Source organism: Eurytemora carolleeae, unplaced genomic scaffold, assembly GCF_000591075.1.
Source record: "Eurytemora carolleeae unplaced genomic scaffold, Eaff_2.0 scaffold406, whole genome shotgun sequence".
NCBI classification, from domain to species: domain Eukaryota; kingdom Metazoa; phylum Arthropoda; class Copepoda; order Calanoida; family Temoridae; genus Eurytemora; species Eurytemora carolleeae.
In genome coordinates, this window is record NW_019396308.1 from 22,520 (window position 1) to 45,878 (window position 23,359).

Consider the following 23,359-nt stretch of genomic DNA (forward strand, 5'->3'; position numbering starts at 1 on the left):
ATCTCTCCTTACTGGACAGTCGGTTCATAATCTTTGGGGTCGGATAATAATCTTCACGGTCGGTTCATAATCTCCAGTACGGTTAATAATCTTCACGGTCGGTTCATAATCTCCGGGGTCGGATAATAATCTTCACAATCAGTTCATAATCTCCGGGGTCGGATAATAATCTTCACAGTCGGTTAATAATCTCCGGTACGGTTAATAATCTTCACGGTCGGTTCATAATCTCAGGGACGGTTAATCTTAATGGTCTGCGAGGTTGGTTTATAATCTCCGGGTTAGATAATATTCTCCAGGGTCGGTTGATAATCTTCAGGGTTTTTAAAAATCTCCGGGTGGGTTGATAATCTCCGGGGTCAGTTAATATTCTCCAGGGACGGTTGATAATCTCCGGGGTTGGTTGATAGTCATATATAATCAAAATTCAATTTAATTTGATCTGTTTTTCAATACAATTCAACCTTCAGATTTGTGAGTTCCAATAAATAATTGTGAGAAAAATGTTGTTATGAGTTTGTTATAATGGAACCTATAAACCTTGTCATAGGATGAACCTTAGATTCTAGGAACCTGTAATGGAATCTATAAACCTTGTCTAGGATAAACCCCAGATTTAAAGAACCTGTAATGGAACCTATAAACCTTGTCTAGGATGAACCCCAGATTCTAGGAACCTGTAATGGAACCTATAAATCTCGACGTCTATTCTCCTGTCACCAGAACCACGGCAGGTTTATCCCTGTATCCGAGATCATCAAGGAGGAAGAGTTCTTCTCAATACTAGCAAGTAAGATTCATTTTTCTAAAACTTTTTTTAAATGCAAGGATATAAATGCCCGATTCACAACGGTACCCTTACACATTTTGTATGATCAATAGTGTGGAAGATGTTGTCGTTTTTCGCTGAAAAACCACAGTTGAAAATAATAATTATTCAAAATTATAAACATTAATATGTAATTCATACTTAATCAGATAAACCTTTTATCTATATTAGAGGTTCACTTGAAGTTTAAGTTTAATGTAAAGCCTTAAACTTTGAATTTTGTCTTCTTTATATAAAGTCTTTTGCTAAATGATTTGGTAAAGCAAGGAAAAAATATAGTTCTCAAAAAAAACCATAATATTAAATAAAATTAATAAATTATAAATATTTGTCTTTGTTTTGTTTAGGACAGGATAGAGATATGCGTAGTACTAGTAGATCTAGCAGTAGATCAGATAGAACTCCCCTGTACATGAATACGAACCATCAACCTGTACATGCACCATCTGTACATGGACATCATCAACTACCCACCGTACATGCCAGTCATCAGCATCCGGCCATGCATAGTAGTCATGATCTACCAACTGTACATAATAACCATCAACTACCAACCTACCAAAACCATTTCTTCGAGACTCTGGACTGTCAGGATAGGTAAATAAATGTATACTTTGAATTGAATATTCCAGATATTTAAACAGAATTCGGAACATTTTTTATGATATGAGAAAGTTGTCTTCAACAACTTAATTTTCAAAGCGGTAACTTTCATTTGAAGCGATAAAATTATGCTTAATCTGTAAATTACAGATTCCGAGAAATAGACTTCTTCCGTGGACCAACACATGTATGTTTCTGATTGGATTATTAATCTAAAAACTCCGACCTAGCTCCGGGATGATAAAGTGATCAGCGATTATATTAATTGTGAAGTTAACAATTGACAACTTCTCTTTGTTCAAATGTTTGTATTTCTGCAGTTTGAAAACTTGGTAAAAATCAAAATTGAAATAGAAAGTCGTCGTTATAATATTGATATACACGACAACTACTGTTTTTTTTTCAGTTTGCGTTTTGTTAATCGTGTAGAGGGTACTGGATAATCACCATAATTGTTTTCTAAGAAATTAGCGTAACTCTAGAGGTTAACCTATTTCTTCGTGCAGTATCAGGGTTTTTAATATACTCCAATTTGTGATGAAGAAACTTTAAATAATTCGATTTTTAAATGTTGGTGCATTTTTTCCATCTCGCTTTCAGGACATGACAAAGTTTTAAATCTCATATATGTATATTAGATTAAAGTGAATTAATTTTGAGATATTCCGTACATTCTCAATAAAATTTGTATTTGTGATTAGCTTGTTTTTCATAGTTTGTAATTTTTAGAGGTGATTGGTCGGATGGGGGCGGGCCAATCTGGCAAGGGCGGAGGGAGCCACGCCTACCATTTGGAAGGTGGGAGGGGGGCAGGAACCTGGATGGGCGTGAACAGGCGGAGATAAGAAAGGAGTGGGGAAGAAAAATCAGTCAAATAATTCCGCCAGATATGGTAAGTATAAGCAGCCAACCCTAGAGATGGGAGAACAGTTAAAATGTCGTCTTCCATAAATGTTGAATTAACATTAATACACCTAGAGACATTCATGAACCCACAAAGAAAGAGAACTTCAGAGATAAAAATATAGGAAATTAATTGAACAGTTTTTATTACATTTTTGATTTCCCGCCATTTTGAACCTTCATTCCTATGCCAAATCTTTTAATATAAAAGTACACATCAAAAGCTTTTATGTAAAACAAACGACCAAATTTGCCTTCAGTTCGATATTATTTAAAGATTTCCCGGTCGTCAATAAAGTCTTATTCGTTGTGGATAACTCGGTAGTGTAGAAAAATAACATGTTTTGATTTTAGAAATGTGTAGCATACACGGGTTTCACGTCTGTTATGTTTGTATCAATAATGTACGTCATTTAAACCCTGCAATGAAAGTGTATTGCCTAATTTCGTGATACCAGTTTTAAAAAAACCTTATGCTATTTGTACTGTGTAGGTTGGAGAACTTCCAGATGGATATTATAATTTAAATTTTGGAGCAACATCTACTCTTGCATTTCCCATTCTATCTATAAAATCTGGGATTTTAATCTTTTGACATTATAATATTATAGTTTCTACAGTTTTCCTTTCTACTACTGTCAGAGTTGAGCTAAAGCAAACCCAGCTCAACACAAAGGAAATAGAAATCAAACATAGACATTTACAAGTTCTCAAGGATTTATTTAGTTTTATTTTTATATTTTCATTCAAACCAATTCAACAAGCTTCAGATAAACCTAGTTTTATTAAATATATGAAATAAGTGCCACAGATGATAATATAGTATATGAATAAAAATCAATAAAGCTTGAAGATGTAGACGTGACAAAAAATATGGTTTAAAGTAAGACGACATGTACTGACAAATAGCACGAATCGATCTTCTTAATGTGGAAGATAACGGTGAAAATGTAGAAGAGATAAATCAAATAAAAATGAAATGGGCGGAGAAAAGAAAATACACCTAAGGAAAGAAGAAAAAGGAGGTATAAGGAGAAAAGAAGGAAAGACAAAATAAGGAAAGACAAAAAGAGGTGATGTTAAATCAAATGAAATTAGAAGAAAAATGGGTAAATTGTCAACAAACAAAAAAGTAAATGACATAGAAAGGCTTTACTAATTTTAAGAATAAAATGATATAAAAAAAGAAGCTACAATTAAATGTATAAAAATAATATGATCCATTGTACAACGTACAGGCTTAGTATGTATTCAGATAAAATTGGGGGGGGGGGGTAATAAGTATAAATAAAGATATGAAATGCAGGTTGCATAATTAATAGCTGAGTAAACTGAATTACACTTGATTATCCCCTAAATGCTAAATACATTTTTAACCTTGGTTAGTTACAAAAATATAATTTCAAATATTATCAAATTTCATTAAATTTAAATATTTATCAAAATTCCAGATCGTATAAAATGAAGACCTACAACGGAAAAGATGTCGAAGACTGGACTTAACTAATTCACAATAAACTAATTTTGTACTGTTATAACAATTAATTTTTAAGAAATTTCGACCGCGCTAAAGTCAAGAAGATATATTTTTGTTTTTCTTTCTGAAAAGTGACAAATTAGAATTGTGATTTTTTTACACAATTGGCCCCTGCGAGTCAACGGAGGAAATTGTCATTTAATACTTTAAATAACGACGATATCTTACTCCTAGTTTCTCAGATAAGGGTACCGTTGTGCATCATAACATGAAAATCTTCAAATTACATCGATATCCCCGGTTCCATACAGAGAAGATTAAATCTTAATTTTAGAAAAATGCTTTTTACTCATTTAAAAAAAATTGTAAAAACTGTTGCCGTCAAAACTGTTTTAGTCGGATTGCTTTACATACGAGGGTGCAAGATCGTCGGGAAACCTGTCTGTCGCGGGGTGCAATTTAAGCTGCCCTTAAATACTCTTGAAATCCTTTGCAAATATTTTTCTAGATTTGCAAGAACAGACAAGAGTGTACAAAAACATTCTTTGCATTTTCTGCCTTAAAACGTTAAAGTCAGAATTCTTTTTATATTCTACTGTTTTAAAAATCATTATCAAACTAGATTTATATTTTTATGAAAAGAGAATCGATATTTTAAATTTCTAACATATTGAATTTAAGTTTGAATGTTTTAAACATATTTCAAGTTCTTTCAGAAAACAAGAAGAAGTAGATTGTTTATATAAAACCAAACTCTAATTTTATATACTTTAATTCCTAATATTTGTGTAACCGGATGTTACAGATTTTTAAGATTATGAATCTGCTAGATCGAATAGTGAAATTTGGAAGAAATTGGGATTAGAAAATTAGAGTTTACAAAAAAGTTCAGCTCTGAAAAAATCATCAGAACAAAGTCTTTAAAATTATGTATATTCATCACCTCCCCCACCATCCCCCCCCCTCATCTTCACTGTGTATAAAGGCTCCTGCCCTGAGCTAAAAAAGAACAAAAAGCAGGATATTTTAGAATTAAACCACATGTTCCTCAACAGCTAATACAACACTATAAGAAACACGCTGCTTTAAACTATGCTAGAGAACGGGGTGCATTCAACTTTTGAAAATCTAAGTGTGCATTATCAAAAAATCATGCAAAAAATAATAGATGTCTTTGATTTGGGTTAAAAAGCTAGATTAGGTTATGGGGCCGAGCGCTGTAGCCATATGATCAGTAATTTTAATGTACATTGTTAATCTAGTGGCATGTCCGATTAAGAACGGTACCCTTAAAAGCTTTCAATGATCAAGAATGAATGAAATGTTCATTTGTTTAACGACGGTAGCTTTCACATTCTTAAAAGGTTTTAAGGGTTGGGAAAAAAACATGCAGTTAACGTTGAAAAGGGTGTAGAAAGAGTTGAAACAATTTATGCAAAAGCGATGAACAAATTATTAATTTTTAAGTTTTACAGTTTTTTCACATATATCATACTACAAATTACAAAATATAATTGTACATTTATAAATATAATTTCCGTTTTAGATCCATATTTTATTAAACCTGGAAAAGATTTTATAATCTTTTAAGTTTAATCTAAATAAAAAGTATAGCATTTCATTCTTGTTTGGTCGCTAGATAAATTCCTGCAGAAAACCGAGAGAGTTTTCTCCTTTCAAATAAAATGAACTCTCTGTGGGGGCCAGATTTCAGAAAATTTGCTAAATTAAAAACGTTTCTCTCTCATTAAACGTCGACAAAAAAAACCTCTAAACTGTAAAAGTAAAAATATGTTAAGAAAACTGTCAAAGTTTACCATGACTAGTTGTAGAGGTGAATCAGGTTGCGCAGGCCGGAGTTATCTCTGGCTCAGGTCCAGCTCTACACTCGGAGTCAAATCAGTGCTTTAGTCGGACTCGGAGTCAAGCCACTGCTTTAAAGCGAGACAGGCCGATGCCTGGGAATTAGAGACGTGTAATTTGTAAACAAAATGGGTAAAATTTAGTTCAGTCAGTGATAGAGATTGTTAATCAAATGCAATAGTTAAACATGCACAAAGTTAAATTCCGTTTTAAAATTTGAAAAATCCGCGAAATTATTGTTTTAAGTTTCATGGATTCTTATAACAAAAGTCTCCCGAAACCCGTTTAATTTTTACTCTTCTCCCAGTGCTGTTAAAACATGTGAAACAACAGTATAAATATAGCTAATACAGACTCAATATTAACATCTATAAATGAATCTAAAGAGAAGGACTCGAGACCTAGATCGACAAAAAGAGATTTTATATATCAAACTTACATCTGATCTGCACTGATCAGGATCAGCTGATTAGGATACAACATTTAATCATCAGGATATAACAGCTATTCAAGATATAACAACTGATAAATCAGGATACAACAGCTAATCAGGATACAATAACTGATCAGGATACAATAACTGATCAGGATACAACAGCTGATAAATCTGAATACAACAGCGGATCAGGATACAACAGTTGTTCTGGATACAACAGCTGATCAGGATACAATGGGAGAGATAAACGCGGATGAGAGATCCTGGATGGAATAGGATCGGATCAAGAACGGATAAAACTCAAGAATGGAAATTGAATCGGAAATATAAATCTAGGTTCAGATGCATTCATCTAGTATATGCGCTAAGTTAAGGGATCCTTTGTTTGAAGCAAGCTTTGTGCAAAACAAGGAACTGTAATAAAACGCAATTGTGTCAAGTCACTTCTAAGTTCTTGAACTTTATATTCGAATAGATTATCATGAAAAGTTTTCCGTTTATAATTTCTAAAAATAATAGATTACATATGAACAATCTTAAAATTATAGTTTGATATTCTCAGAAAAATGTTATATATGTACATTTATCTACATTTCATAATCAAATCTTTTAATTCTATGCAAGTTTCTCCAGAGATTTTTTATTTTAAATTTTAAATTTTAAATTTAAAAAAGATGAATTTTTTTAAAATACTTAAAATGAGGATTTAAAGATTTTAAAAAATCATTTGTTTAAATTTTCTGTATTATTTTTGATTTATTAAAAGAAATGTGTTGATTTAAGGTTAGTTTTGGAGAAATCATGGTGGGAAGGTGGGGTATGATGTTAAAAAACGTATTTTGAGAGAAAAACTATAAATGTCTCTTCAGAGGATCCCGGTGAAATCTGATCATGAAAACATCAATATTTTCTAAAATGTCCCCAGTATGAGCTGTGAATATACAACGCGAACCACTCCGTCAGCGGTCATGTATTCGGTTCAAAAAAGTAAAAGTTTCGGCGGAACAAAACACGAACTTATGGACATTAAAACTCAGTTTGAAAGATTGAAAAGTGAATATGGCGGAGGAAAAAGTGATTCTGAAAAAGAGAAAAGTGATCTTGTAGATAAAAAAGCTGCCGACGAGCTGCCAATGACCCCGGAGCTGGGACGAAAAACACCGAATCTTGGATCACTCAGGAATTTATTCGTTCAAACATCTTCAGATTTTCTTAAAAATATGGTTTTTACAACTTTTGTACAGTTTCTTCTTACAATTTTCATAAAAATTTCAGTACAGTACAGTACAGTACAGTACAGTACAGTACAGTACAGTACAGACCAGTACAGTACAGTACAGTACAGTACAGACCATAACAAGTGATTCAAAATAAAAGTATTTAAATTATCCAGAAGTTTTTGGAACACTAACAAATACAAATTACAGATATATGTATATAACTTTATTTATTCCATGTTATGAAACATCATAATATTTTATTTAAAATCATTAATATTTTTTATCTTGACTATCAAAATATACCCGACAATCAACAGATCAATATCATTAAACACTGAAACTTTAAATTCAAATTCTAAAATATTTTAAAGCAGATTTTTCTTTTTGTAAATTAAGAGATTGATGCATAAAAACAAAACAGATAAAAAGTTTGTCGTTCAGTTCCGCTATAATTTGATGTTTTTAAGACAAAACTATCAAATAATATTAAAATTTAAAGTGTCCAAGGGCCCAAAAAAGGTTTGAAAGCAAACCAAATTTATTTTTTATTTTTCTGAAATTTTTCTAATTTTCCCTTCCATATATATGTGTGTATATGTTTATCTGGCATGACTATAGCTATCTAATCTATGGCTGTCTGGAGAGTTTCTGTAGAAATCTAAAAATATTTTCTGATTAAAGAATGTTCAATCCTGAAGTCGGAACTAGCTTCTATCATATCTTATCAGTTTTGAAATATGCATTTTTCCTTTATTTTTAATATTTTTTCGGATTGTTGAGGCCAAACAAATTTCGAATGGAGACATTAGACAAATCGAATTGAGAATTATAGATGTAAGATATGAGGTTTTCATAAAAAGTGCCACGTCTGATTTACAAACCCATCAACCTCTATCTTTAACAGAAAACTAGAATTGAAAATAATCAATTTTGACATAGAAATTTATAGATATCTCATTCATCAGACATCTGGGTGTGAATCAAAAGTTGTTAACGTCTTGTTTGCTCAAGAAATTTATTTAGTACACTTATAAAAGACTAATAAATAGAAGAGTTTTAGGTCGGTATTAAACCTTTATCCCTTGTTGGCAACCCTGTACCTATATCTTTGTAACCCATGCCCAATGTCGTAGACTTTAGATATTTTAAAGTATAAATTCTGCTAAATAAAATGATCTAAGATTGAAATATCAAATGTTTACACCTCAGGTTGCAAAGATTTAGTAATTAGAAAATTTTAGTTTGCGTAAAAAGCTCAATACCTTTTTTCTTATTGTTTCGTTGAACCTGCCTTATTCTTTGACCTTTGTTGAAGTGCACACATTTAAGGTATTTCAAGCATAATGCTTTCTGCAGGCTTTCTAGCACGGAGATTTAAGGCGGATAACTTAGACCTCAGTTAAACGGTTAAACAATAAAACTTTTGATATTGACAGTTTTTTCCTTTGTGAAAGGGACTGTATGCTTAATTTCATGTATTGATAGCAATGTCCAACTTACAACGGTACACCTAAATGCTTTATCTGCTCCCCACCCCTCAGACTTATGCAAAAGTTCGTTAATTAGATCGACCCCCCCTCCCACCCCCACTCTATACTCAAACATCTACACAGCTTGTTTTTAATCTTTGTGAAGAACAATCTCAAGGAATAATAATTGTTTTAAAACATTTTTTTTAAGTGAATATTTGCAAATTATCTTTTTTCCATCTCATAATCTGAGTTCGGTGCCCTTATGTCCATTTGACAGCCCAAATTTTTATTTTGAATATAATCTTTTCTGTTTGTTTATCTTCTTGTGATTTTTTACATTTTTTAATTTTTTTTTATCGATTTTGATGTTTATTATATCGTTAGAACTGACGAGGGTCAACCCAGACCGAAATATTTTTTCAATAAATGTGGAACTAACACTTACTTTTTTACTCTACAGAGGTTTGGTCCATCACCATCACCGAATTTTAAAAGTTTAGAATATATTGTCGTAGTTCTAGCTTGAAAAGTTTTTCATTGTTGTTTTCTCCAGTAGAATTTGCGGAAGTCGAAAACCCTCAATTGAAAATAATCAGTTTTTAAAGTTATCAACACTAATATCTCATTCATAATTGATACTGACAGCAATTGATTTTAAAACATAGATTTAAAATTGAGAACACTGATTAATTTATGTAGTAAACGAAGGTTACGAAAATGGGTAGGAAAGGTATGTATAGTCGCCTAAAAAGAACTTTTTATAAGAACTAGTATAAAATGAAGATTTCTGTTTTGATCTTTGAAAAAGTTGCGGTACATCGAAATTATAATCATTATCATAAAAAAGATTTTTAGTTGTTGATATTTTGATTTTAAACCTGAAGGAATAAATAAAAAAGGCGAAAGTTTGCTCTGCGAAGTCGGGGTTTATCGCAGGAGGATTCCGAGACGGACTCCTCCTGGAAGAAGAAAAACAAGAACAAGGTAGGAAACTTCTTCAAGTGGTTCAAGAAGGAGAGGATGGAGGAGGAGGAGGAGGAGGAGGAGGAGTATGGACGGAGCAGGGAGTCAGACCTTTCTCCGCCCCTGGAGAGACGAAACCAGCTCTTCAGCAGTTCTAAACCTAAACCTAGATCTCTCAGGAACGTATACAAGCATTTCATTCTTTTATCTTTTAAAATAACTCTAGTTAAGAAATTATTAAGGTTTAGTGATATATAAGAGAGAAATCATATCTTTTCTTACTGTGAGAACTTGAAAACTCTGGAATAGGAAGTTGACTTTAGACTCAAGTTATGATATAGTCCAATCATCATAAAACACAGAAATTGTGCAATGTAAACAGACCAAACCCACTTAATAAGTGATTTTTGCAACAACATCAATTGGACTTAATTATTGATTTCATGTCGTCTTTCTTTTTTACAGTTTTCTCGTTATCACTGCATCTTAAACTGGATAAATGTAGATTTTATTTCTTGCATGCATGCATTATTATGAGCCACTTTCAAGGATTTTATAACATTTAGAATTCTTTTATCAACGATATCTCTACTCTCTTGGTAGTTTTTAATAAGGAATTACTAAGACAGTTCTTTTTGAACACTTAGCTTTGGTTTCTTGATCTTCAATCTGAGTGAGCTGAAATTAAAATCTGTTTGTTAATGTTTATTATTGTATTATTTGTGTTTATGAATGTTTATCACGTTTTAAAGCGTTGCAGTCATGTAAACATAGGGAGTAGGGAGTAGGGAGTAGGGAGTAGGGAGTAGGGAGTAGGGAGTAGGGAGTAGGGAGTAGGGAGTAGGGAGTAGGGAGTAGGGAGTAGGGAGTAGGGAGTAGAGAGTAGGGAGTAGGGAGTAGGAAGTAGGGAGTAGGGAGTAGGGAGTAGGGAGTAGGGAAAATATTTTTTTCTTTGGTCATGTTAATTGATTTTTGTTTGATTGTTTGGTTGTTTGATTTATTGATTTATGCTTCTAGTCTAGAGGGTGTCTGGAGTACTGGAAGGCCGAAGGTTAATTGATTTATTGGTTGCACGGTTGATTGATGGATTGGTTGATTGATTTATTGATTGAATGGCCAATTGATTGATTGATTGATTTATTGATTGAATGGTTGGTATGCGTATAGTCTAGAAAGTATCTGGAGTACTGGAAGTGCCAGCAGCAGTTTTGCTTTTGTACCTGTTCAGCACTATAAGGTCAGTTTACTCTACACTGTACACTATACACTGTACAATATACAATGTACACTATACACATAACTTACACTTACACTGCACTGCGTGAGTTTACAATGTTTAAATATTACAGTGCACATGTACAATTTTACACTGTCAAATTTATACTGTTTCCTTTTATTCATGATTTCCTCTGTTTTAAACTTGTTTCTTTCTTTGCCAAATCATTAAGTTAGCCATTATAAAAAACTATATTCAAAGCAGAATATGTATTTAATTTAACCTTGGGATCGTCATAATTTTCGAATCGTCTTTACAGTCTCATCATTTGTAGGTAACCTGTACTAACGAATTTTTCCTTAAGCAGAAGCAAATATTGTTTTAAAGCGAGGCAAACAGAATTTTATTTTTGCATGAAAATACGTTTTTTGTTTTTAGGTTGGACGATATATTGAACCAAAGAAAAAGATTGCAATCAGTATTAATTGTGGACCAGATACTTACAGGTTATTTCATCCACTCTTTTTTCGTGTAAAATCCAAATGTTCATCCAATTATCAAACTTTTCATCCCATCATTCAACTTGTCATCCCATCATCCAATTTTTCATCCAATCATCCAACTTTTCATCCAATCATCCAACTTTTTAACCCATCACTCAACTTGTCATCCCATCATCTAACTTGTCATCCCATCATTCAAATTTTCATCCCATCATCCAACTTTTCACTCCATCATTCAATTTTTCATCCCATCATCCAAATTTTCATCCCTTTCATCTGACTTTTCATCCTTTCTTTCATCTCTAGCTTCTTAAATCAGAGAATGTTGTCCATTCCTGAAAACATCGAGGTATCCTGCGTCTAGGGTTTAGCAGAGTTAAGCGATGTAATCACAGATTTATGACACACAGTTGTTTCCTCTCATAGCGTGTAAGACAAAAGTTGTAGGTCACATCAACTTTCCAAAATGCATGGGGTCTGTTTTTTTGTAACTTTTATTTTTTATTTTATAATATTTATAATGTTTAGAGCCCGACTGAACCAGGTTGAGCAGACGAAGGAAAAAGATCAAGAACTTACACTCCGGACTAAATACCATCTTTATCCCAGTGATTCTCCCCCTCCGCCGGAGGAGGAGGATATAAACCTATCCAACCATCTTCCCTTCGGTCAGTTCAATCCTAAACCTGGCTCTGGGTTGGACTTAGATCAGACTCCGCTCAAGAATATTGACTCAGGTATTTACAGCTCGTTGGTGCAAACCTTTGATATTTCAAATGTGCACTTTTGATCTAAAAAAATTCATACTTTTAAAAATCAAAGGTATACATGCATAGGGTTGCAAAGATCATAAGATGAGAGTTTGCGGCAAAGACTCAATTCATTTGGTTTTTAGGACGTGATAGAAAAATAAAAAAATATTTGGCCATCTAAAAATGTTCAAGGGTGCCTTAAAAAATTAAATTAAGAAAATAGAGAGTTCTTGCAGTTTTTTGTATGAGCATTTAGGATTTTTTATGTTAAAAACCTTATTACTGAATTCTTGTTAACACATGGCTAGATTTTTAAGACTCGTAATGTATATTGCAGACCAGAGCGTAGGCAAGTTATTTTCCATTGTCATTCAACTTTTGGCATTAATAATAATATATGTAAAACTTATAAAATAATTGAGACTATGCCAACAAGTTTTAAACTATGAATAAAAATAATCTTAGTTTGAAATATTAAAGGTTTACACTAGCAGGTTGCAAATATATATGGATTAGAAAATTTAAGTTTCTGACAAAAAATAAATTCCTTCAATGAATAAATTGAATTTGATAAATTTTACATTCTACAAAGTAAAGCAATACACTAGCCAATCCTTTATAAAGTCAGGATTTAAAGTTGAATTTTAAATAATTGTGCACAAGAGGAATTTTAATCATTTCCCCCTCCCCTGTACTTACTAACCTTGTATATTCAAATCAGTGTTCACAAAATTCCCCTATGTAAGACCTGATGATGAGGGGGGCGGAAGGGTGAATGAATTGATTAATGAACAGATCGTACAAAAACAAATTTTTAAAACAATCTTGGATTAGATGTTGTGATTTTTTAGCTATGACTTGTAATAAAAAGGGTAAATTGAATCTCCCTGGAAAAAATTTCGACAAATTATAAAACTAGTAATTTTTCAGATTAGGATTAAAGGATACGTACTTTTGTGAATTGTTAATTGAACTTTTAAATGAGTTGTTTAAGGCAAAGGAATTGAGTCTTTGCCTCAAACTCTGCTGTTCTAATCCCTATATCTTCGAACCCGATTTCGCAAACCTTCAATATTTGAAACTATAAATTCCGTTGGATCAAATAATCTAAGTTTGAAATATCAAAGGTTGCGAATTTATCTATGAGATTGAATTAAATTTAAATTCAAATCCCTCTGTTATGAGTTTAAAAACGTAAAATAAAAGCAAAATTTTATGTATTAGTGAAATATTACAAATGTTGGAAAAAGGGGGATAAAGATTTTACACACATATATATATAATTAATTTACTAGTGTTTAGTATTAACAATTTTAGTATAAGAATTCTAAAAGTCGCCATTTCTCAAATTTTCGCAGATTTTTCTGATTAAACTGGTGCATTTTCAAAAATAAAAGTCTATATATAGAGGAGAGAGGTCTAATTAAGAACTGGAAAGAGGGATTACATTTTTATTGGCAATAAGGGTTTGGGATATTTGAATGTGGGGGTGGGGGGAATATGGGGAATGTGGAGGTGTTGAAGGGTTAAGATATCAGAATGAAGGATTGGGGGCTAATGCTGACAGATTTGTATGCAAGGAAGGGGGGGGGGGTGGCATATGTTAATCAAGTTTCTTAAATCTATCATTTATGCATACACACTGAAATAGATTTTTAGAAATAAACAGGATCAAAGGAATTGAGCCATTGCCAAGGAAACTCATTTTTAGTAATCCGTTAATCTTTGCAATCTCATATTGTATAACTTTGATATTTTAAACTAAAATTATTTGATTTAACAGAATTCATAGTTTAAAATATCAAAGGTTTGCAACATTGGATTGCAAAGATAAAGAAATGAGAAAATCCGATTTTGTTGCAAACATACACAACTCCTTTAAAACTGTAAGAACTGAGTATTTCTAGGTTTAATGCTAAACTATCCCTGTAATATTATTGGATAAGAGTATACTAGGTTAAATGCTAAACTATCCCTGTAATATTATAGGATAAGAGTATACTAGGTTAAATACTAAACTATCCCTGTAATATTATAGGAGAAGAGTATACTAAGTTAAATACTAAACTATCCCTGTAATATTTTAAGAGTAGAGTATACTTGGTTAAATGCTAAACTATCCCTGTAATATTATAGGAGAAGAGTATACTAGGTTAAATACTGAACTATCCCTGTAATATTATAGGATAAGAGTATACAAGGTTAAATACTAAACTATCCCTGTAATATTATAAGAGAAGAGTATACTAAGTTAAATACTAAACTATCCCTGTAATATTATAGGATAAGAGTATACTAAGTTAAATGCTAAACTATCCCTGTAATATTATAGGAGAAGAGTATACTAGGTTAAATGCTAAACTATCCCTGTAATATTATAAGAGAAGAGTATACTAGGTTAAATACTAAATTATCCCTGTAATATTATAAGAGAAGAGTATACTAGGTTAAATACTAAATTATCCCTGTAATATTATAAGAGAAGAGTATACTAGGTTAAATACTAAACTATCCCTGTAATATTATAGGATAAGAGTATACTAGGTTAAATACTAAACTATCCCTGTAATATTATAGGATAAGAGTATACTAGGTTAAATGCTAAAATATCCCTGTAATATTATAGGATAAGAGTATACTAGGTTAAATGCTAAACTATCCCTGTAATATTATAGGAGAAGAGTATACTAGGTTAAATGCTAAACTATCCCTGTAATATTTTAAGAGTAGAGTATACAAGGTTAAATGCTAAACTATCCCTGTAATATTATAGGAGAAGAGTATACTAGGTTAAATACTAACCTATCCCTGTAATATTTTAAGAGCAGAGTATACTTGGTTAAATGGTAAACTATCCCTGTGATATTATAAGAGCAGAGCTGAAAACTTTAGAATGGAATATCCTTAATCCCGATCTGTTAATTAATCTTAAGATTAATAACAAGAGAAGAACAAGCAATACGTAATCTTGAGTTTAAGAAAAAGCTTTGATTTCGATATCCACCATTCTAAAGTTTTCAGCTCAGAGTATACTAGGTTAAATACTAAACTATCCCTAGTAAACTAAGTTAAATGCTAAACTATCCCTAGTATACTACGTCAAATGAAATACTATGAGAACAGAGTATTACTAGGCTAAATGCTAAAATATCCTTGACATTGTCTAGCATATTTACTTACGCTGCTAATTAATGTTAGGAATGTTCTTGAACTGATACATATTCTAGGATCCGACTCCGATATTACTGTTGAGGAGAATCCGTCCTATCCAGCCTTTCTGAACCTTAAAACTAACTCCGGGAGCAAAGAAACCAGTAGAAAAGCGAACCGAGGGATCCCTGGAGCTACCAGGATAGAGAACCGGGGGGGTAAGCTCTTAGGCTCAGATCAGACCAGCTGGGAGGAAAGTGCGGTCAACTCTGGCCAGATCTCACCTGTGTGCTCCAGTAGCAGTTTACAACAGAGGATTAAACCTAGACAATATTCAGGACAACTCATTTATCCGATCACAATTAAACCAGAGGAGAAGGAAGCATTCATTACAAATATAAGTCTAGATTTAAAGAACGGAGATTTTAAAGTTTATGAATCTGGCATTAAAAAGTCAGGCCCGGTGCGGGAGAAAGAATCAGTTAGCAAACCTGATTTCCTGCCAAAAAAGTCAGCTGACCCCGCAGCTCGGCTTCAGTCTTGTAGTCCTTGCGGAGATATCATCAACGTAGCCTCTTCTCTTTCCAGCGGGTTCGTTTCCCCTAGGGGATCCTTGTACAGTGAAGATCAGAGACCTATATATCATGCAATTGGAAAACGTCGTGCTCCTGACCCACCCGGAGTAATTGATAGACAATCCCCCAGCAGTATCTATAGTGATGGATCTCAATCATCTAGTAAACGTGGATCAAGGAAGAAGAACCCTGCTCCTCCTCCGCCCAACCCCTTCTCAATCATCCCGTCTTCCAGAACATCATTCTCCCTGGAAACTCTAAACATAAATGGTGTTGATACAGATCTAGAATTGTCTGCCAGCCAAAGAAACAAGTCTTTACAGTCCTTTAAGTCCCTGAACTCCTCTCAGTTAGACACAAACTCTCCCAGCTTAAAAATGAACCCGGAGAATGATTCCTGGGTTCTAGAGGACGGAGTTCTCAGATCCTCTCGTGATAGTAGATCTGATCTATCTACCCTTCCATTTGAAGAGAAGGAAGCAAAGGATAATCTACTGAAAGCTCCGATGTCACCTAAACCCTGGTATAAGAGAAGTATCCGGGACACACAGGAGAAGAAGAGTAAAGAGAAGAAGGAGAAGAAAGATAAATCTCCTGAGAATCTGCCGGAGATTCAACCCGGGAGAGAAAGCATAAAAGTTCAGGAGAGTTTTGAAGAAAAATACTCTTACTTCACAAGGAAAGCATTCTTAAGGACACACTGAGAATTCCTGTCATTTTATAAAAGCTTAGTTCAAGTTCAACTACTGACAGATCTTTACTAAATGTTTCCTAACTGTCTTTAAACCTTACCTTACTGTTTCCTAACTGTCTTTAAACCTTTCCTAACTGTTTCCTAACTGTCTTTAAACCTTTCCTAACTGTTTCCTAACTGTCTTTAAACCTTTGCTAATTGTTTCCTAACTGTCTTTAAACCTTCCCTTACTGTTTCCTAACTGTCTTTAAACCTTTCCTAACTGTTTCCTAACTGTCTTTAAACCTTACCTAACTGTTTCCTAACTGTCTTTAAACCTTTCCTAACTATTTCCTAACTTGTCTTTAAACCTTTCCTAACTGTTTCCTAACTGTCTTTAAACCTTTCCTAACTGTTTCCTAACTGTCTTCAAACCTTTGCTAATTGTTTCCTAACTGTCTTTAAACCTTCCCTTATTGATTCCTAACTGTCTTTAAACCTTTCCTAACTGTCTGTAAATCTTTTCGAACTGTCTTTAAGCCTTACCTAACTATTTCCTAACTGTCTTTAAACCTTACCTAACTGTTTCATAACTGTCTTTAAACCTTACCTAACTGTTTCATAACTGTATTTAACTTTTCCTAATTGTTTCCTAACTGTCTTTAAACCTTTCCTAACTGTTTCCCAACTGTCTTTAAACCTTACCTAACTGTTTCATAATTGTATTTAACATTTCCGAATTGTTTCCTAACTATCTTTAAATCTTCCCTTACTGATTCCTAACTGTTTCATAACTGTATTTGAACATTTCCTAACTGTTTCCTATCTGTCTTTAAACCTTTCCTAACTGTTTCCTAACTGTCTTTAAACCTTTCCTAATTGTTTCCTAACTGTCTTTAAACCTTCCCTAACTGTTTCCTAACTGTCTTTAAGCCTTCTCTTACTGTTAGTGTAAATGTTAAGCTCCTTTCATTCCCAAAAATCGATCTATTTCCAAATTGTTTAAAGAGAAACTAAAACTTTTTTATCCTCCAGTGTTCATGTATTAATTAATTAGAAACCGTGAGTTCAAGTGACCTCCCATGCATTTGTTGAGAGGCATGTTTGATTTACATTAGTACCCTTTGATAATGATTTGATGTGTTCCAAGATGGCCGTTGTGTACAGAATGTCACGTGAGAATATAAACGAAATGCCGCGTAGCCCTAAACAATTTTTGCGCAGTAAACTCTTAACAAGCTCCCCCAAACCAGACCGCCCAACATCAAGGTAATAAAATCATTATCTTAGGCAAATTTTTTTTAAATATTTGAACCATTTTTCGGGATTTTGTTTTTAGAAAATTTAGATAATAATTTTGCATATTTCTTGCTTAGGCCGATTTCTGGGTTAACTGGAATCAGTGATCTAGACAGACAGGCAGCCGAAATTATCAGGTAGCTTTTTTATTTCTAAAAACTAGAAATAGAATGGACCCCACCCCCTTTTAAGTTCAAGCAGCCCTCTTCCAATTGACAATTGATTTTGATTTTACTGTATTCAAGCACTGTCTATTGGTTTTGTGTTTACTGAAGTGAAACTCACAGATTTATTCAATATTTTAATCAGATTTCGTTAAAATCTTAGAAAGTTTATTTTAATCTTTTATCTAAAAGATGTATGCGCCCTTGTCCTTAGATTTAGAAATTAAAACTCATTGGGACCTTAAATTATATTAATTTTAAATTAGGATTGTAAATTTGTTGGTATTAAAAAACTTGACAAACTACTATCTTTAACTCTCTAGGAAGAAGAACGAAGAGGATGCTGCGAAGAAAAAGAAGGAAGCCAATGATAAGTTTTACGAAGCTGAACCTGAACCTCAGGCAGTTATTGACACTATCATGGAGAATATGTCCAGGAGAATGCTGGACTTTGACCGGAAGCAATCATTCTCCAACTCCAAACACCCAAGTCAAGATATAAATCAGTTTATAAATAGAGATAAGAAAAAAGAAATATTGATTGCAAATGTTGGCTGTGAATCTGAAGGGCTTGAGAAGATAGATGAACTAATGAACACAACTGTTGTGAATATGGACAGTGTTGTATCCGACCTAAATAGTTTCCTTGCATCAACTAGAAGGGCAATGAGCTCACCAGCTCAACAGAAGAGAAATGCCTCATTACCCGGATCTCAAAGTAGTAAGATCAGTTCACTCTCCAACTCTCAACCCAAGGCCAGTTCTTTCTCCGGGTCCCAACCAATGATCAACTCTTTTTCCGAACCCAATAGCAAAAGTAGTTTTACATCCAGCTCCCAGAGTAAGCCAAACACTGTTTCTATTAATCATTCCCAAGTAACCTCTCAGAATTCCTCTTCTCAGGGTACCAAAGGCAGCACAAATTCCATCAGCTTAGCTAGGACAGAGTCTCCTGTAGAAAAAGCGGGGATCAGTACAATGCAGGGTAAACCAGGGCAACATAGTACTAAGAGCAGTCCAGTATCAACTAACAATAGCATTTGGCAATCCAAACCGGGAGCATTAAATAAGGAAAATTTCTCAATGATAATATATTTTGTTGTTTATTCTAAAGTGAAATGTGAAATTTTAAGAGACACAAGATTAAAAAATAGCAAAATGATGTACAACAATACCATCCCAACCATTATTTGAGACACAATTGAGCAAAAATTTTCTTTAGCTTAAGATTTACAGGGGTTCTTGAAAAACATCAATGAAAATATAACTGAGTCTGCAATCCCTTTTTATGTTGGACTTGCTGACCTGCAACTTATAATCTGAATACAACATTGAGAATTGATATTTTAGGGTTATGGAAACGGAAACCGGAACTCTCTCAACATCAGTATGATACCGGAAGTTAGTGAAAACAGTTCATCTCAATCAACACCCCATGAAGGAAATGCTTTCTTTCGAGACCAAGAGAGGAATAAAGGTGTAGTGCACGACAACAGAAACAGTCGATACCTAGAAAATCTCCCTAAATCAAACCTTCCCCCTCCTCTCCCTTCCTATTTACCCCCATTAGCAGTTGAGAAGGCGGATGGATGGTCTTGTAACCGGTGTACCCTATTAAATTACTCAGCTCAGATCTGGTGTGAAGCGTGTGGAGGGAAAAGGTTGGAAGCTGCAGGAGTAGAAGAATCTATGTTGAAGGAACAATCAGCTATTCGAGAATGTGATCTAGACAAGGAGGCAGAGGAAGCTCCTCCACGGGTTGGTCATGTTCTAGATAAACTAGTTCTTTTCTCATCCATTGAAGCAAGGGCTCAAGAAACTCCATCCTTGTCCCGGCGGCGATCTGGAGAATTTAATAATATATCCAAAACTCAAAGCTTCTCAACCAAATCTATGGGAGCAAAAGTTGAGAATCCTCTACAAAGAACTTTGGAAAGAATTTCACAAAATCAAGCACAACTTACTAAACCGTCCGCTTTGCTTACCCCAAAGCAGAATCAACAAAAGCCTGGAGTTCAACCCTATGTAACTGTAATTGAATCTGACATGACTGATTGTGAATCTCCCCAAAACTCCAGATCAAAGATAATCAAAGAACAAAAAAGGTTACTAGAGCAGGCTCAGTTAAATCTGCTGAAGCAAAGGCAGCACATGGAGAAACTTGAACTTGCAGAGCAGACCTCTAGTCTTCCCAGAACTGCCATTAAACCAGACAGTGACGAAAACACGGAGAAAAATGTGATGATGGAGAAATTAGAGATCATTGAAACAAACTCAGGTCCTGAGTCTAGTATAAAGAGCTCGCCCGGAGTAAAAAGATCATCCTCATTTAAAGGAAGTTTTGATTTTACTAAGACTCCAAGATCCTTTCTTAACCAAGCGCCTATAAAAATCTCTGATCCAGAGAGTATCCTATTGACCAGGAAAATAAACAAACCAGATAACAGTCAGAAAATAATACAGGGATCAAAGCAAGATTTCAAAATGCCAAAAACTAACGACAATAAAACATCATTTTCTAATCATTCAAAGAAACCTGAAACCAGTGTCAACAAATTCTCAAACATTGCTGCGCCATTTTCTGAAGAGGCCAAAAATAGGAAAATAAGTAATGATTCAGATACTCAATCAACTAAAAATCTAGAAGATGATAGGTTAGCTCCTAAATTTACAGGAAAATCTGAGGAATCTGAAAAATTAGACATTAAAAAAGTGTCTGAAACCAACAGTACCAGTGTTCCCAAGCTTGAATTCTTAAGTGCTAATATTTCTAGGAAATATTCTGGAACGGATCAGCAACATGTGAGACAGGCCAGACTAGAGTATTTCAATGGACCAGACAAAATCATGGAATCAAGTAATATAATTCTTCCTAAAAAACAGTCAACTGTATCCAATAGCAATAAAACCTCCTCTGTCCCAAAAGATAAATGGGAACAAATAACAACCAAAGAAGTTCCAAAATTATCAACTCCAGAGAAAATACCAAAGCTACCTGCCAAACGATCATCAGAACCTCACTATGCCAAACCAGTTTCCCCACCACGGCCTGTCACGCCTCCTAGACCTGCTGGACCACCCCAGCCAGAGTGTACTACCAGATCTTCCTGTGTACAACAAAGTGCTCCACCAAGACCAGATCTTCCTTCCTTATCCACTCAGTCAATCAAACCAGTTCAGCAGCAAGCAGTAACAGCAAATATCTGGCCTAAACACAAAGATGTAGAGAAAAATCAGTCATTAAATCAATCTAGAGCAAATACTGGGCAGGAAAAGCAGGCTTCAAGAATACCAGTTTTGGTTAAATATAACTCTCCTCCTCTAACCTACACCCCTGAAACTAGATCTAGATCCACTACTCCATCTCTGACCTACTCTCCGGTACTCCATAGATCTGAGAGTAGATCCAACACTCCCTCCTACTCATCCTACTTCCAACAACAAGGACAGAATAGACACTCCTTTCTAGCTAGAAATACCGACTGGAGACAAAGCAAGATATCGGATTATGATTCCGACTACTCACAGTTTGAGATGAGCAGAGATTATGTAAGATCTCCTATACTGTATACAGAAAGCAATCTAGCAAGAATAGGATCAACTAGTATTATCTCTGAATCTAATTACAGTGCAATCACCCCTGATGTCTCTAGAAAACTCAGTTTATCCCACAAAATTGAACCAAAATTTTCAAAAGACTTTGGGTTTGTGTCCAGTAAGAAAGAAAGTATTCCTAAACCTCCAAGACGAACCCGGAGTAAGGATGTATCCTCTAGACCTGGATCAAGGATATCCAACTCATCCCGTCCTTGCTCCAGAACCTCGAACCCATCTAGAGAAACGACTCCTGTAAATCAAATACCTAAGGAAAGGATTTTAATTCCTCATGAAATGTTTGAAATAATTAAGGTTTATTTGTTTTTTAAAAAAAGTCTTAGGGGGAGGCTTTGTAATTAATATAAAAATAGGCCAAATCGACAATAGAATATTTTATGCTAGGATTGAATTGAACTGATAAGGAGATTACATTCACATAAAAAAATTACCAAACAAACCCATCATACAGTGTTACCCTCAAACTGCAGTGCTTAGGATCCATTTTATTTTGATGCGGCATCTGGATCTAGGTCCTTTGCAGATCAAACAGATTCAGATCGGATCCTAGCACTTCTTAAAGGATCTGACTTTGGAGATGAATATACGAAATCTATTCAGTTTTTTCTGATGTTCTTGGTAGTCTGTAACTTTTAATTTATAATTCTTTCTTTGCTTTTATTCAAAGAATATGTTCAAAGCATAAGACAAAATCCATGCAGCCTTTAGATCTTCACATTTGATGAGTTTTAGGCCATCATTAAAGTCTTATCTTTTTTTGATTACTTTATGTCTAGAGTTATATTTTGCCTACTTTTTCATATACCTTATATTCCCCCGGTCTAGTTATCATAGGTTTGGAGTAGATCTATATATTACGAGACAAGGTTTTTACGTACTTCCTTTCCCTGCCTTTCTTCTTATTCATTACTTTCACAGGGGGTAGGGGGGGGGGGGTCGTTTTAAAGTTTTTTAATATACGTGAGATTTTAGAGAAAGCATAAAAAAATAAATTAAAACAGCGTATCATCTATTCATTTATCTCAATATATTAAATTCTTCCAAAATTCTCCTATCTATTCGGAACTAATTAATCCACTCATTTTCTAATCCTTATATATATGACTTTATAATCTGACATTCACTATTTTAAGCAATGAACTCTGCTCTAGATCAAATAATATAGGTGTAAACCATCAAGTCACAAAGATATAGGGGTACTCAAATTATAGTTTAGGTCAAGTGATTTGTTCATTTCAGAAAATAGAAATTTGTTGTAGATTTTTGGCATTTAAAACTACAAATTCTATTAGTTTGAAATATGAAAAGTTTGCATCTTGTTGCAAAGATAATAAAATTAGAAAATTTGAAACTACAAATTCTATTAGTTTGAAATATGAAAAGTTTGCATCTTGTTTCAAAGATAATAAAATTAGAAAATTTGATTTTGTGGCAAAAGCTTTGTTCTATAATCCTTATTTTGCCATTCTAAAAAAACTATAAAAGATGATAATACAGCTTTAAAAAACGTTTATCATGGAACCCCTGTACTTTCAGATACTTAAATATAATCTAATCCATCATAGCTTTCTATCCACTCCATTTTATGTTTTCAAATCTCACATAAATATCTTTAATCTAGACATCATTTATATCCCTAGAGCTGG

General features: G+C 33.7%; 2 protein-coding genes across 3 annotated transcripts in view; both read left to right on the forward strand.

Annotated features, from left to right (window-relative positions):
• Positions 1–4,710, forward strand: part of LOC111700661 (uncharacterized) — a 24,682-nt gene extending 19,972 nt beyond the window's left edge. Inside the window, exon 10 of the mRNA XM_023471646.1 lies at positions 4,678–4,710. Coding sequence (XP_023327414.1) covers positions 4,678–4,710 — 33 coding nt within the window. The remainder of the gene's footprint in view (positions 1–4,677) is intronic.
• Positions 4,711–5,698: 988 nt separating this feature from the next.
• The window catches only part of LOC111700659 (uncharacterized), a 35,969-nt gene continuing 18,308 nt past the window's right edge, over positions 5,699–23,359 (forward strand). Inside the window, exons 1-12 of one of the 2 annotated variants that reach the window (XM_023471643.1) lie at positions 5,699–6,447; positions 6,981–7,291; positions 9,703–9,945; positions 10,934–11,003; positions 11,421–11,488; positions 12,014–12,222; positions 15,465–16,641; positions 17,803–17,904; positions 18,012–18,071; positions 18,422–19,169; positions 19,449–20,610; positions 20,674–21,965. In XM_023471643.1, the coding sequence (XP_023327411.1) occupies positions 7,038–7,291; positions 9,703–9,945; positions 10,934–11,003; positions 11,421–11,488; positions 12,014–12,222; positions 15,465–16,641; positions 17,803–17,904; positions 18,012–18,071; positions 18,422–19,169; positions 19,449–20,610; positions 20,674–21,965 (5,385 nt within the window). In that variant the 5' untranslated portion in view covers positions 5,699–6,447; positions 6,981–7,037. Of the gene's footprint in view, positions 6,448–6,980; positions 7,292–9,702; positions 9,946–10,933; positions 11,004–11,420; positions 11,489–12,013; positions 12,223–15,464; positions 16,642–17,802; positions 17,905–18,011; positions 18,072–18,421; positions 19,170–19,448; positions 21,966–23,359 lie in introns of both variants that reach the window. The other variant, XM_023471642.1, reaches the window with a different exon arrangement.